Here is an 11,901-nt window from a genome sequence, read left to right as displayed (position 1 = left end):
CATCTTGTAGAATGCAGGTTCATTTGGGTTTGTCTGATGTTTTTCTCGTGATGTGACTAGGGTGGCGGTTTTGGGGGGAGATCTGTCTCACTGCATCGCATCTGGGCACCTGAGGTCTGTGTGATTCATCACAGCTGATGTCCAGGGGGAGCGTCTGCTGGGCTTCTCCACCGTGACATACGACGGACCCACTTCCCTGGCCCAAGCTTTGGATGCCCGCCGGGACGTTGGGCCACACTCGAGGAAATGGGAGCATCTCTGAGTATTATCACAACCAGCTCAATGACGGGGCCACATTTCATTACGGATCTGCCTTTGTTTATTGAGCTGGGACCCTAGTGTCTTTCAGTCCTATTGCTTTCGGTTTTTCCTTTTACAAACAAAGCAGCAGAGAACGACACTGAAGCTCAACTTCACATTCAACAAATATTTTCCAAGCAGCCTCTCTGTGACAGGCGCGGCACACCCGGCAAAACGGCGTCTGCCTCCCTCTTTCATCTTGTTTTCCTGGAATAAATTCGTAGGTCGGGATTGCTGGGTCAAAGATAAGCACATTTTTAAGGCTTTGATAAGTGTCACTAAACAAACCTCCAGGAGGATTGTACCAGCCTGCCCTCCAGACTGGCTTTCTTTTCTGTTTCAACCTTTATTATTATTGTTATGAAAAGAATTCATGTTTCTATGAGATAACTAGAAATGGCTTACTGGACATTAGATGATGTTAAAGAATTATTATGTTTTTAGGTGCAATCATGGTGTTGTGGCTGCTTTAAAAAAAATAGTCCTTATCTTTTAGAGACACATGTTGAAATTTGTGTGTGTGTGTGTGTGTGTGTGTGTGTGTGTGTGTGTGTGCACCTTGCTTTATTGCAATATTCATTTTATTGTAATGGTCTGGAACCAAACCCACAATGCCTCCAAGGTGTGCCCGTGTGTGATCTTTGCACTTAGTGAAGTATTTATGGAAGAAATGGTATGAGTTGGGGGTCTGCTCTAATATAATATGGGAGGGGAGGAGGGTGCCTAAAAGGAGACTCATCCTGAGTTGGTGACTGTGGAGCTGGGGGTGGGATTACCAACCTTCATCACAGGATTCTCTATATTAATAAAAACCAAATGTTTGTACACTATAAATCTGTGGCTTATCTGAGAGTTCCCATTCTTGTACCTCCCAGGGTTAGTTTCAACTGTTTGGTGTCTGTGCCTTTAGACTTTCTCTGTGCAAATGCTGTGTGTGGATATATTATCTATCTGTATCTGTCTGTCTATCTATATACACTTAAGGCAGGAATCGGCACAACACACACCATTTTCCCACCAGCTTTTTTTTTAAAAGGTTTATTTGAGATGACTTTGACTCCTTTATTAAATTTTTCTTTTCTTTTTAAATAATTAATTTATTTATCTTTGGCCGCATTGGGTCTTCGTTGCTATACGAGGGCTTTCTCTAGTTGTGACGCATGGGTTTCTCATAGCGGTGGCTTCTCTTGTTGTGCAGTACGGGCTCCATAGAGTTTGGGCTCAGCAGTTGTGGCCCATGTGCTTAGTTACTCCACGGAACGTGGGATCTTCCCAAACCAGGGCTGGAACCTGCGTCCCCTGCATTGGGAATGGGGCATCTGGACCACCAGGGAAGTCCCTCCCATCAGCTCTTTTATTTTCAAGTAAAAACGTAATATTTTAAAATAATTGACTGCATGACATACCCCTACACTTTTTTTTTTAATTGGAGGATAATTGCTTTACAATGCTTGTTGGTTTCTGCTGTACAACAATGGGAATCAGTCGTAACTATATATATCCTCTCCCTCTTGAGCCTCCCTCCCACCTCACCCCCTCAACCAGCTTTTAAATTTCACCTTACATTGCAGAAGGCTGACCACTTTGACCCTCTTACTCCTTACTGGCTTCATGGCACTCCCCTATATCAAAGAACTATCATTTATCTATCAGATCTCCCACAGGTGGCCAGCTGGCACGTCTCCATGTTTCTGTTCTTGAGAACAATGATGCCTTGAGCATCCTTGTCCGTGACACACATTTGTGCACCCGCATGAGCAGTTCCACACCTGTCTTCCCAGAGGACTCACTAGGTCAGAGGGTGTGCATGCTGAAAATTTTAATAGGATAGCTAAATTTCCCTCCTGCTGGACTTTATCTGCCCACGGCCTGTCGTATCTGAGGACCGTGGTCATCTGGTGCCCGTGAGAATCAGGTTGGAAGGAGCCTACATGCTCCTCTGACCTCCTCTGAGGGCAGCGCACCTGAGCCCCAGGGAAGGTCAGCCTCACCTGCCCGCAGCACCCTTGGCTGGGTAGTGTAGAGCACTGGTTATAAATGGACGGCACGCATCTGAGTTCAGCCTCACTATTTACTGGTTCTACCACTTTGAATGAGGTCCTTGACCTCCCTGTGCCTCAGTTTCCTCATCTGTAAACTGGGAGTAATACTAACCCTAAGCGGCAGGCAGGGAGGGGCCGGCAACCTGGCTTTGCAACATTTGAAGTATCGGTCATTTGGGATGGCTTTGGGGGGGACTACTGGAAGATGGGGGGGTACCAAGAAGTCCCACCAGGCCCCACTTGGTGCTGCGGGAACTGATTTGCATTTAGTGAGATGATATGTGAGAGAACACAGAACCCAGCAAGGAGCACACATGGCCACAGAACCATATGGTTCGACATGATGGCTGAGAGGGGCTAGACCAGGACCAGGGAGACCCACCTTCCTGAGAGACTGGCCAGGATAGGGAGGCCCGACCAACAGGAAAAGAGGGGACTCAAGGGAGAGGGCCAACCTGGCCCTCTACTTGTTAGTGTAAATAAAGTTTTATTGGAACCCCACCTCACTCATGCACTTATGTACTGCCTATGAAGCCTCCCTGGAACAACAGCTGAGTGAGTGCTTGTGTCAGAGACCATGTGGTCTGCAAAGCCTAAAACATTTACTAGCTGGCTCTCTACAGAAAAAGCTTGTCAACCCCAGCACAGGGGTTCTAGGCACAATAGTAAAAGCAGAAAGCTTCTGAGCAACTACTGTCACAAGTATCAAACTAGACACGTCCTGTGTGTTAATATATTTCGTCCTCACAGTAACCTATGAAGCAGACACGGTTTGTGGCAGCCAGTCTCAGGGGCCCAGGGAAGCACTCCTGGGGATGCAGGCCCTGGGGTGGTGCTGGGGCTGGGCAGTGGCACTGACTCAGAACATGGAGGGATGGTGGACCTGGTGCCAGGCTGGGAGATGCCTGCTGGTTCTGCCTCCTTCCTCCCGGACTTTGGGGATCCCTGAGCTGTGGGGAGAGGCTACAGGACAGAGGAGGAAAGGGAAGGCCTCAGTCTGGACACTGTCTCACTGTGCTCTCGTGAGACCTAGCAGAGCCACTCGTTGGGCCCAGTCAGCCCACAGAACTGCAAGAGGCAGTAAAGCAGAGTCGGTCATGGGTTGGGTTGGGTGGGTGTTTTCATGCAGCCACATGACCTCCTGGGCGCTCCCAGGCCGGTGACCTCTCGGCTTGTTCCTCCCACTCTGCCTGAACCAGTGGGCCGCACCCCCCTGCCCCAACAGCAACCCCTCAAGGAGTTTTTCCAGAGGCTAATTAAATCAGAATATGTGGGTATAGGGGCCCAGAGTAGGTGCTTTTTAAATCCCTTAAGATTAAAGAACCCTAGCTCTACCACTGTTTCCAAAACTTGCCCAAAGATCAGGCAGGCCTGGCACAGCATCTACAGCGTAGCTTCTTGAGTGCTGCTGGGCCCAGGTCCAGCATCTCTGGGGGGCCATGAGCTGGAAGGGCAGCGTGGCCCCTGGTGAATGTCATTACCAAATTTAAAGCAAAGGGGAGAGGACAGCCAGCCCCCACGTTGGAGGACTGTTTGGTAGTTTCCTGTTATGTGAGACACACTCTCACCAAACACCCAGCTAACCCTTCTTGGGTGGACCCTACAAAGCAAGTGCTTTCCTTGGCCAGAGTCAGGCCAAGGATGTTCCTATGAGAGTTACTCACCATGGACCAGACCGAGAGCATTTGCAGGGCAATCCAATCAGCAGATTCTGAGGCAGCGTTGAGAAGGCATGAGGCACTGACACACATGACAATGTGGGATCCACAGACCCACAGCTGAGTGAGGAAAGCCAGACACAGTGCAGATTCCACTCACATGCGGTTCAGGGCAGAGGAGACTCATCCACGGTGATCGAGATCAAAGGGCGGTTTCCCTCTGCGTGTGTCTCTACCCTGAGGTTCTGTCACTGAATCTGAGAGTGTGTGTATATACGTGTTATGTGTGCATCTGTGTGTGCACGTATGTGTATATATGTGCATGTGTGTAAGTGTGCACACGTGTATGTGTATTCGTGTATATGTGTGCACATGTATGTGCTTGTGTGTATATGTAGTGCTTGTGTATGTATATGTACATATATGTGTGTTTGTGTGTATATGCGTGTGCATGTATATGCATGTGTGTGTGTGCACATCCATGAGTCCTGCTCCCTTATAGGATGGTGTCGGGGCGCAGAGCAGGGAGATGCCCCTGTCTGCATTTGGAGCCCATGTGAAGAGCACTGCTTGCCTCGTCATTGTAAAGCTTGAGCGTTACATCATCCGTACAGATGTCTGCAGTGGACAGATTGTGAATGGACAGCCCAATGAGCATTCATGTGCAGTATTTGATGTGGTCCCAGGTGCTGTTCTAGGATCCCAGAAACAAGCCAAGGTGATAAGATGCCCTGTGTGCATGGGTATTATGCCCTGGTGTGGGAGACACAACAGTGAGATGGGGCAGTCAGTTTTCGTCCATTCACTTTGTCAGTGCCTACTCTGTGCCAGGCAGGGAAGCTCCGGGGGAATGGAGCAGGACTCCTGACCCAGCCCTGCTCTCATGGTGCCATGGTCTGGTTCTGTCTGGCAGACAGCACTTAGAGGGTTAAGTATACCTGCTTCCCTCTTGAATATTCCCGAATTCATTCTGATCATCTCCCGCTGACTGTCCTAGTTCAGGCTGTGACCTGGGCTATGGCAGTAGTTTCTGATCAGTTGTGTTTCCAGTCTCCTCCTCTGCTTCATTCTCAGGCCAGCAGCCCTTCTTAAGTGTTCAGTCTAACAACATCACTTACTGGTTCCCAGCTGCCCAGGAAGCTCTGGGGTCATTTGAAGCCTGTGTGCATTTGAATCCTCTCTTAGAGGGTGTGTGTTGTGACCACAGGCAAGGTCTTTAATTGCCCTGAGTCTCATGTGTGTTTTCTGTAAAATGGAGATAAAATGATAATAATATACACCAACAACCAATCTCCCTGAAGAGGCCAGGCTGTAACCTATGGTAACAGGTGTCCGTTCTGTGAGGGCTGAAGCTCTGTGAGCACGGTCTGCTCACTCTTTCCGGATCACTCTTGACTCTGCCCTACTTCTGTCTGGAATGCTCGCCCTCTGCCTCATCCTGGCTGGTTCTTACTCAGCTCATGTCTCAGCCCTAGCACTGTCTCCTACAAGCAGCCCTTCCAGAAGTTGCACACACACAGCTGGGTCCCCTTGTCTGGACCCTCACAACAGCCCGGGTTGACTGCCTCTCTGCCCTCTGCTCTTATCTGTCTCTGCTTGCTCAGTGTGAGCTCCTCCCAGGTGGCTTGAATCACACATCGTCTTCTGCCCAGCTGCAGACCCTTTCCATTCAAGGCAGGTGCCACATGTGTGTGCTGACTAGAGCTGAACATGCCAGGCATTTTCTTTTTCACTTTTCTTTATTTTTTGGTCACCCCACGCAGAGTGCGGGATCTTAGTTCGCCCAGTCCAGGGATCGAACCTGTGCCTACTGAAGTGAAGTATGGAGTCTTAACCCCTGGACCATCAGTGAAGTCCCCCAAGCATTTTCTTAAGGGCAGGAGCCTTTGAGTTGGCCTTCAGGCATGGGTAAGACTTTAAAAATTATTTTAAAACAAGTTGTGAAGCGAAAGTTAGTCACTCAGTCGTGTTTGACTCTGTGACCCCATGGACTGTAACCCGCCAGGCTCCTCTGTCCATGGAATTCTCCAGGCAAGAATACTGGGGTGAGTAGCCATTCCTTTCTCTGGGGGATCTTCCCAACCCAGGGATACCACATAATACCAAATCCAAAGAAACAAAAGGGCTCACAGTGAAAATTAAAAGTAGGTCACCTCTCACCACCCAGCTCTCTCTCAAGAGGCCACCATTGGTGTCAGTTTCTGAGGATTCTGTACAATTCTCTCTGTCCCCTGCCACACACACATTTTTTTATTTTGCAAAAACATAAACCAACAGAAACATTACAAGGATAGGACAATAAACACACTTTGCTTAGATTCACCAATTAACATTTTGACATATTATGCTAAATATTTTATAAGGATTGTGTCATATAATGCTCACAACAAGCAAACAATCATGCCAGTTTTGTAGATGAGGTAATTGAGGCAGCCAGCAGGTGAAGGCACTTGCCCAAGGTCAAGAGCTGGCCTTTCCCCTCAGGTGGCCACAGGATGTGGATCCACCTTTCCTCAGCTCCCTTTGGAGGCAAGTATTGTTTTACACTGACTTGAAATCCACCTCCCTGCGATGTTCACCGGATGCTCAGTGGAAAAGTACACAGCCCTGGAAGCATCTGCCGCTTCTAAAACCTTCCATTCCCTAAGCAACAGCTGCTGTCCCCGCCACTAACACATACTTCGGTGTCACCTCCTCTGTGAGGCGAGTTGGCTCACCCCCCCTGTTTGAGAGCTCTGGTGGTGGACTCCTGACTGCCAGCAGAATGACCTTTACCCGTCAGAGCTTGAAACCCGAGGTCCAGGCTGCCAGCCCCATCCCGTCCGACTCCTTCCTCCCTTACCCCAGCCCCTCCCAACCTCTCACCTTCTGCTTGGATTTCCCCTCTTCCCTGAAGCCACCCCGATCTCCCCGAGGAGCCCCCCTCTCTGGGCTGCTGAGCCTTCTGCCTGTGCCCCCTTTACAGTCTTCGCCAAGTGGTCTTTTGGTTAGAAGACTGGAGAGTGGACGACTGGAGTGAGAATTGGCCCCCCTAGCACAGCGACCCCTCCCTCCCCCAGTGACTTCGGGCGTCGGAGCCTTAATTTCCTCCAGCACGTCATGGGGGCAGGAATGCCTGGCTTAGTAGCTGGCATCGCGTCAGCCCTCACTAATCTCCCGCAATAGAACTGACAGCTCTTCTAGGCTGACGCCTCTTAGTCACCCCTCGAAACCCTACCTCCCTCTCCTTAATTTCTCCGCTCCTTAGTGTCCGCCCACGTAAAATGTGGATGGGGAGGCTGTGAGTCTCGCGCATATCAAGTACTTGGAACTGTATGGAGCCTTACTGACCGCCACGCGGGGCCCGCGCCCAGTGGGTGTCAAAGTAATCCTCTCCGCGTGGGCGCGCGACCGCGAGGTTGCAGGAGCTGTTTGTGGAGCCGGCCGGTAGGCCCCGCTCCTCCCCGCCCCTCCCACAGGCCCCGCCCCGCCTGCAGGCCCCGCCCCCGCAGCTGTCAGGCCCGGCGGCCGCGCGCCCGTCCACCAAGCCTGAACGCCCCACCACTCCCCGCCTTCCTCCGCCTACACAAGTTACCTTGCGCCAGGCCGCCTTCTGTCCCTCCCCCGGCTCCCATTGGCTAGAGGGTTTCTTTGTTAGCCGGGAGGTGGAGCTGCCATTGGTCCGACGAGGCGCCGATCGCGCCTGGACGCGGGCCCGCCCCGCGCGCTGCCCCGCCCCGCGCGCTGGCCCGTCGCCTCCTCGCGCGCGCCCGCCGCCCTGGAGTGCGCCCGGCGCTCCGCTCCCCTTCGCTACGGCCGCGGGCGCCTAGGGCTGCGCGGGCACCGAGCGCGGGGACCGGCGGGGCGGTGGGAGCGGGAGCGGGCGCGCGAGGCCGCGTCCATGGGCCCGGGGCCGGCGGGCGGCGGCGGCGGCGCGGGCGGGCGGCGAGGGCCGCGCGCTCTCTGAGGCTCTGGCCTGCGTGCGCGGCTGGAGGCGGCGGCCGGGGATGCGGCGGCGCCCGGCCTGAGCCTGCGCCCGGCCATGTCGGCGGCCAAGGAGAATCCGTGCAGGAAATTCCAGGCCAACATCTTCAACAAGAGCAAGTGTCAGAACTGTTTCAAGCCCCGCGAGTCGCATCTGCTCAACGACGAAGACCTGACGCAGGTGAGCGGGCGGCGCGGGCGGGGCGGACAAAGCGGCGCCCGCGGGACGAGCGGCGCCCTCCGTTCGCCGCCCGGTGACTCATGCGTTTCGGCGGCTCAGGGCGCCCGGCCGAGCGCGGGAACAAAGCGCGGGGCCGCTTGCGGCCGTCCGGCTCCGCGCCCCCCATCTCTCGCTGGTGGCTCCGGGCGGGGGCGGCCTGGGTCCGGATCTCGCTCCGGGCGCGACCCCGAACCGCCGGCAGGAGGGGCTCGCGGCCTCCCTGCCCCCAGAGTCGCCGCTCCCGGCCGCGTCCCTCGTCCCCGGGGGGCTTCGAAGGCTTCGGCGGCGGAAACCCGCCCACAGCTCGGCGCCGGGCCGTCCCGCGTGCCCGGGCGGGGTTACCGCTGGGGCGGCCGGCCCCTCCGGAGCTGGGCTCTGCGGCCGGGCGCTAGCACTCCCGCTTCCCGGGCCGTCCTGTCCCTGTGCGGCCTCTCCCCGGCCCCCGACTCCTAGAGGTCTCCCTGGTTCTCTGCGCGGGGCTGGGAGCTGACCTCGTCGCGGCCGCTCCTTCCACCGGCTCGCCGCTTTCGAGTGGCCGGGGCTGGCCGTTTCTCTCGCTGCGGAGTGGGTGGACCCGCCGCCATCCCCAGCGGCCAGGAAAAGACTCCCGGTACCGAGACCCCACACCCGGGGCCGCGGAGTCAGAGCGTCAGGACCTCAGGGCCCGTTTCCCGGTGGTGGTCCCGGTGGTGGGTGGGCTTCTAAGGGACATGCCTTCCTCTCCACCGGACTCCTCGCCTGGGGAACAGTTCCTGTGACGATGAGGGTCCTGGACCAGAACTCAGGAGAACGAGCTTCTAGGCTTGCTGTCACTGGCAACTGTGTGACCTTGAACAAGTCCGTTTGCTTAGTTTCATTTTCTTCTCCATAAATTGGGAGCAGGAATCCCTGGCTCTCTTCCCTCGCCAGGCTGTTATGAAAAGTGAGGCCTGATATCTTAGTAAACTTTTTCCTTTTACACTTTAAAATACAAGCAAGAATCACCTGCAGAATAGTAAAGTTGAATTTAGAAAGTTTCTGGTCTTGGCAAGGGTTATTCTGAGAGTTTTCTAGTTATTCCAGGCAGCTGCTTAAATTGGGGGGTTTACACCTCAAAGGGCTTGTTTTCTGATTCTTAAGCTTTAGTTGAACTGGAATGAAATCTGCATGTTTGAAATGTTATCTGTTTAAAAAATGATGATTATTAGTTGGATTCGTGGGTGGATGTTGCAAATTTAAAAGTACCTTATTCTTGCAGTGTATTCACAGTTGAACTGGAGGGTTTGAAATAGGTCTGGGCCCTCCCGGGCACAAGTGGAATGGTAGTTTCTGAAATGATTGGGTTATTTGTGCCTGGAGGGATTACGCCAGGCTTCTACCTCCTGGGATCTTTCAGGAAGAAACTGCTCTTGAAAAGAGGAGGGAGACTCAGGGCCGTTGCCAACAGCCTTAGCTGCTGCTCCCTGCATCCGGCCCTCCACCGCCCCCCCCCCATCCTCATGGCCCCATTAGGAAACCTCAGCCAATCGGTTCCCACCAGTCTTCCCCAAGTCCTTGCTTCCTGTTGCCCCTCCTGCCCCAAGCTTATTTTAGACCGTCAAGGCTGGAAGATAGATCAGGGATCATCAAGGCTACCTCCTCTTTAAGGTGTTTATCCATTAGTTGTTCTCCTGTGCATTTCTCTGCATACATACGGACTCAAGTACAGTGCAAAAAATCTTTTTTAATCTAAACTGTGTGCATTTTGCTCCCACATAATTTTTTTCCCCTCTCCTTGATGATGTCTTGTAGCCATTTTCATGGTCATACATATCAGTGTACCAAACTTGTTTTGCGTTTTGTATCATCAGGGATGTACCATAGTTTAGCCATTACCTTATTGCTGGGCGGCAAGGTTCCTTACTGGTTTTGTTGTTATAGATAGTGAATGCTTCAATGAACAGCTTTCTAACTGCTTTTGGGTATATGTGTGCACACCTGCACACGCACAAGTGCAAGTATTTTTCTGGGGGCAGATCTAAAAAATAGAATGAGTGAATTGATATAAAGTGCATTAACTATATATATATATTTTTACAGATAATAAATTTTCCAGAAAAGACTGTATATCTTATCATTGCCACGACTGGGTATTATCAAATGATTTAGTTCTATAATAATTTCCCAAGTTACCACTGAGGTTAAGCCTCTTTTAATAATATTTGTTGGATATATTTTGTTTCTTTTGTAGATTTTCTTATTATTTCCCCATTTTTCTATCAGGTTAGTCCCCCCAACCCCTCATCCCATTGAGTTGTAGGAGTTTTCTGTATATATTCTAGGTCAGGAGTCCATAAACTTTCTGTAAAAGGTCAGAGAGTAAATATTTCAGCCTTGTGGGCCATAGACCTTTGTGGCTACTGTGGAGCTTTGCCACTATACCACAAAAGCCGCTGTGTGAAGCTGCTATAGACAAGATGTAAACTAAGGGATATGGCTGTTTCCAGTAAAACTTTATTTACAAAAACAGGCAGTTGAGAGGATTGGCCTGGAGCCATGGTTTGCTGACTCCCACTCTAGATATTTGGTACCTGGGTTGTCTTGTGGCATGCAGGCTTCTACAGCACGCAGGCTTAGCAGTTGCAGCACCTGTTATATACTGTGTTTAAGTGAATGCATGGTTTTTTCTCTTTTTACATGTGTGTGTTAGTCGCTCAGTCGTGTCCGTAGCCTGCCAGGCTCCTCTGTCCATGGAACTCTCCAGGCAAGAATACTAGAATGGGTTGCCATATCTTTCTCCAGGGGATCTTCCTGAACAGGGATTGAACCGGGGTCTCCCACACTGCGGGCAGATTCTTTACCTTCTGAGCCACCTGGGAAGCCTTTATATGGTAGTTTTATGTTTTCCTTTATAGTTTGTAGTTTTAATCTGATGCTTATAAAGGTTTTATTTCCAGCATTATAAAATAGCCTCTAATATTTTCTTTAATATAGGTAAGCAAATATTATTTTTATGCTTAACTTTGTTTTTTTTTTTTGGCCATACTGTGTGGCTTGTGGGATCTTAGTTCTCTGACAGGGGATCGAACCTGGGCCCTTGGCAGTGAAAGGAGCATGGTGTCCTAACCACTGGACCTCCAGAGAATTACCTGTGCTTAGCTTTTTAACCCATTGGGTTTGTGTTGTAGGAAGATAATAATTCTGGCTGAAGGCAGAAACTCTAATAGATGCTCTTGAAGAAATCCAGGTAAATGTCCATAAAGGTCTTCTCCAGGTCAGTGCTGACCCTGGGAACAAGACATTGGCAGTCGATCAGAGGTGGGAATTGAGGAAACCTGATTGGGTAAAAGTACCTTTAACGGCAGTTGAGAATAGCAGATTTGGAGTAGATTTGGGGGAGTAGGGAATTCCTGAGTAAAAAAAGCAGTAAATTTGACTTCAAGGAGGTGGAAGTCCAATTTGGTTCTTAGGTGGAATCACCCACTCAGGTAATTGGTTCGAGCTAGAGGAGGGGTTCGGAGAAGGCAATGGCAAGCCACTCCAGCACTCTTGGCTAGAAAATCCTATGGACGGAGGAGCCTGGTAGGCTGCAGTCCGGGGGGTCGCTAAGGGTCGGACACGACTTCACTTTCACTTTTCACTTTCACACATTGGAGAAGGAAATGGCAACCCACTCCAGTGTCCTTGCCTGGAGAATCCCAGGGATGGGGGAGCCTGGTGGGCTTCCGTCTATGGGGTCACACAGAGTCGGACACGACTG

At 51.6% G+C, this 11,901-nt stretch overlaps 1 protein-coding gene across 10 annotated transcripts in view; it reads left to right on the top strand.

Moving 5' to 3' along the window:
- Positions 1–7,727: 7,727 nt before the first annotated feature.
- Positions 7,728–11,901, top strand: part of MPRIP (myosin phosphatase Rho interacting protein) — a 97,022-nt gene continuing 92,848 nt past the window's right edge. For 3 of the 10 annotated variants that reach the window (XM_055407501.2, XM_055407498.2, XM_055407499.2), the window contains exon 1: positions 7,730–8,144. In XM_055407501.2, coding sequence (XP_055263476.2) covers positions 8,022–8,144 — 123 coding nt within the window. In that variant the 5' untranslated portion in view covers positions 7,730–8,021. Of the gene's footprint in view, positions 8,145–11,901 lie in introns of all 10 variants that reach the window. The other 7 variants (XM_055407504.2, XM_055407500.2, XM_055407497.2 and 4 more) reach the window with 4 other exon arrangements.

This window comes from Moschus berezovskii, chromosome 20 (genome assembly GCF_049115385.1).
Source record: "Moschus berezovskii isolate FMDL1 chromosome 20, NW_MosBer_1.0, whole genome shotgun sequence".
NCBI classification, from domain to species: Eukaryota; Metazoa; Chordata; class Mammalia; order Artiodactyla; family Moschidae; genus Moschus; species Moschus berezovskii.
This window is presented reverse-complemented; position numbering and strand designations above follow the sequence as displayed.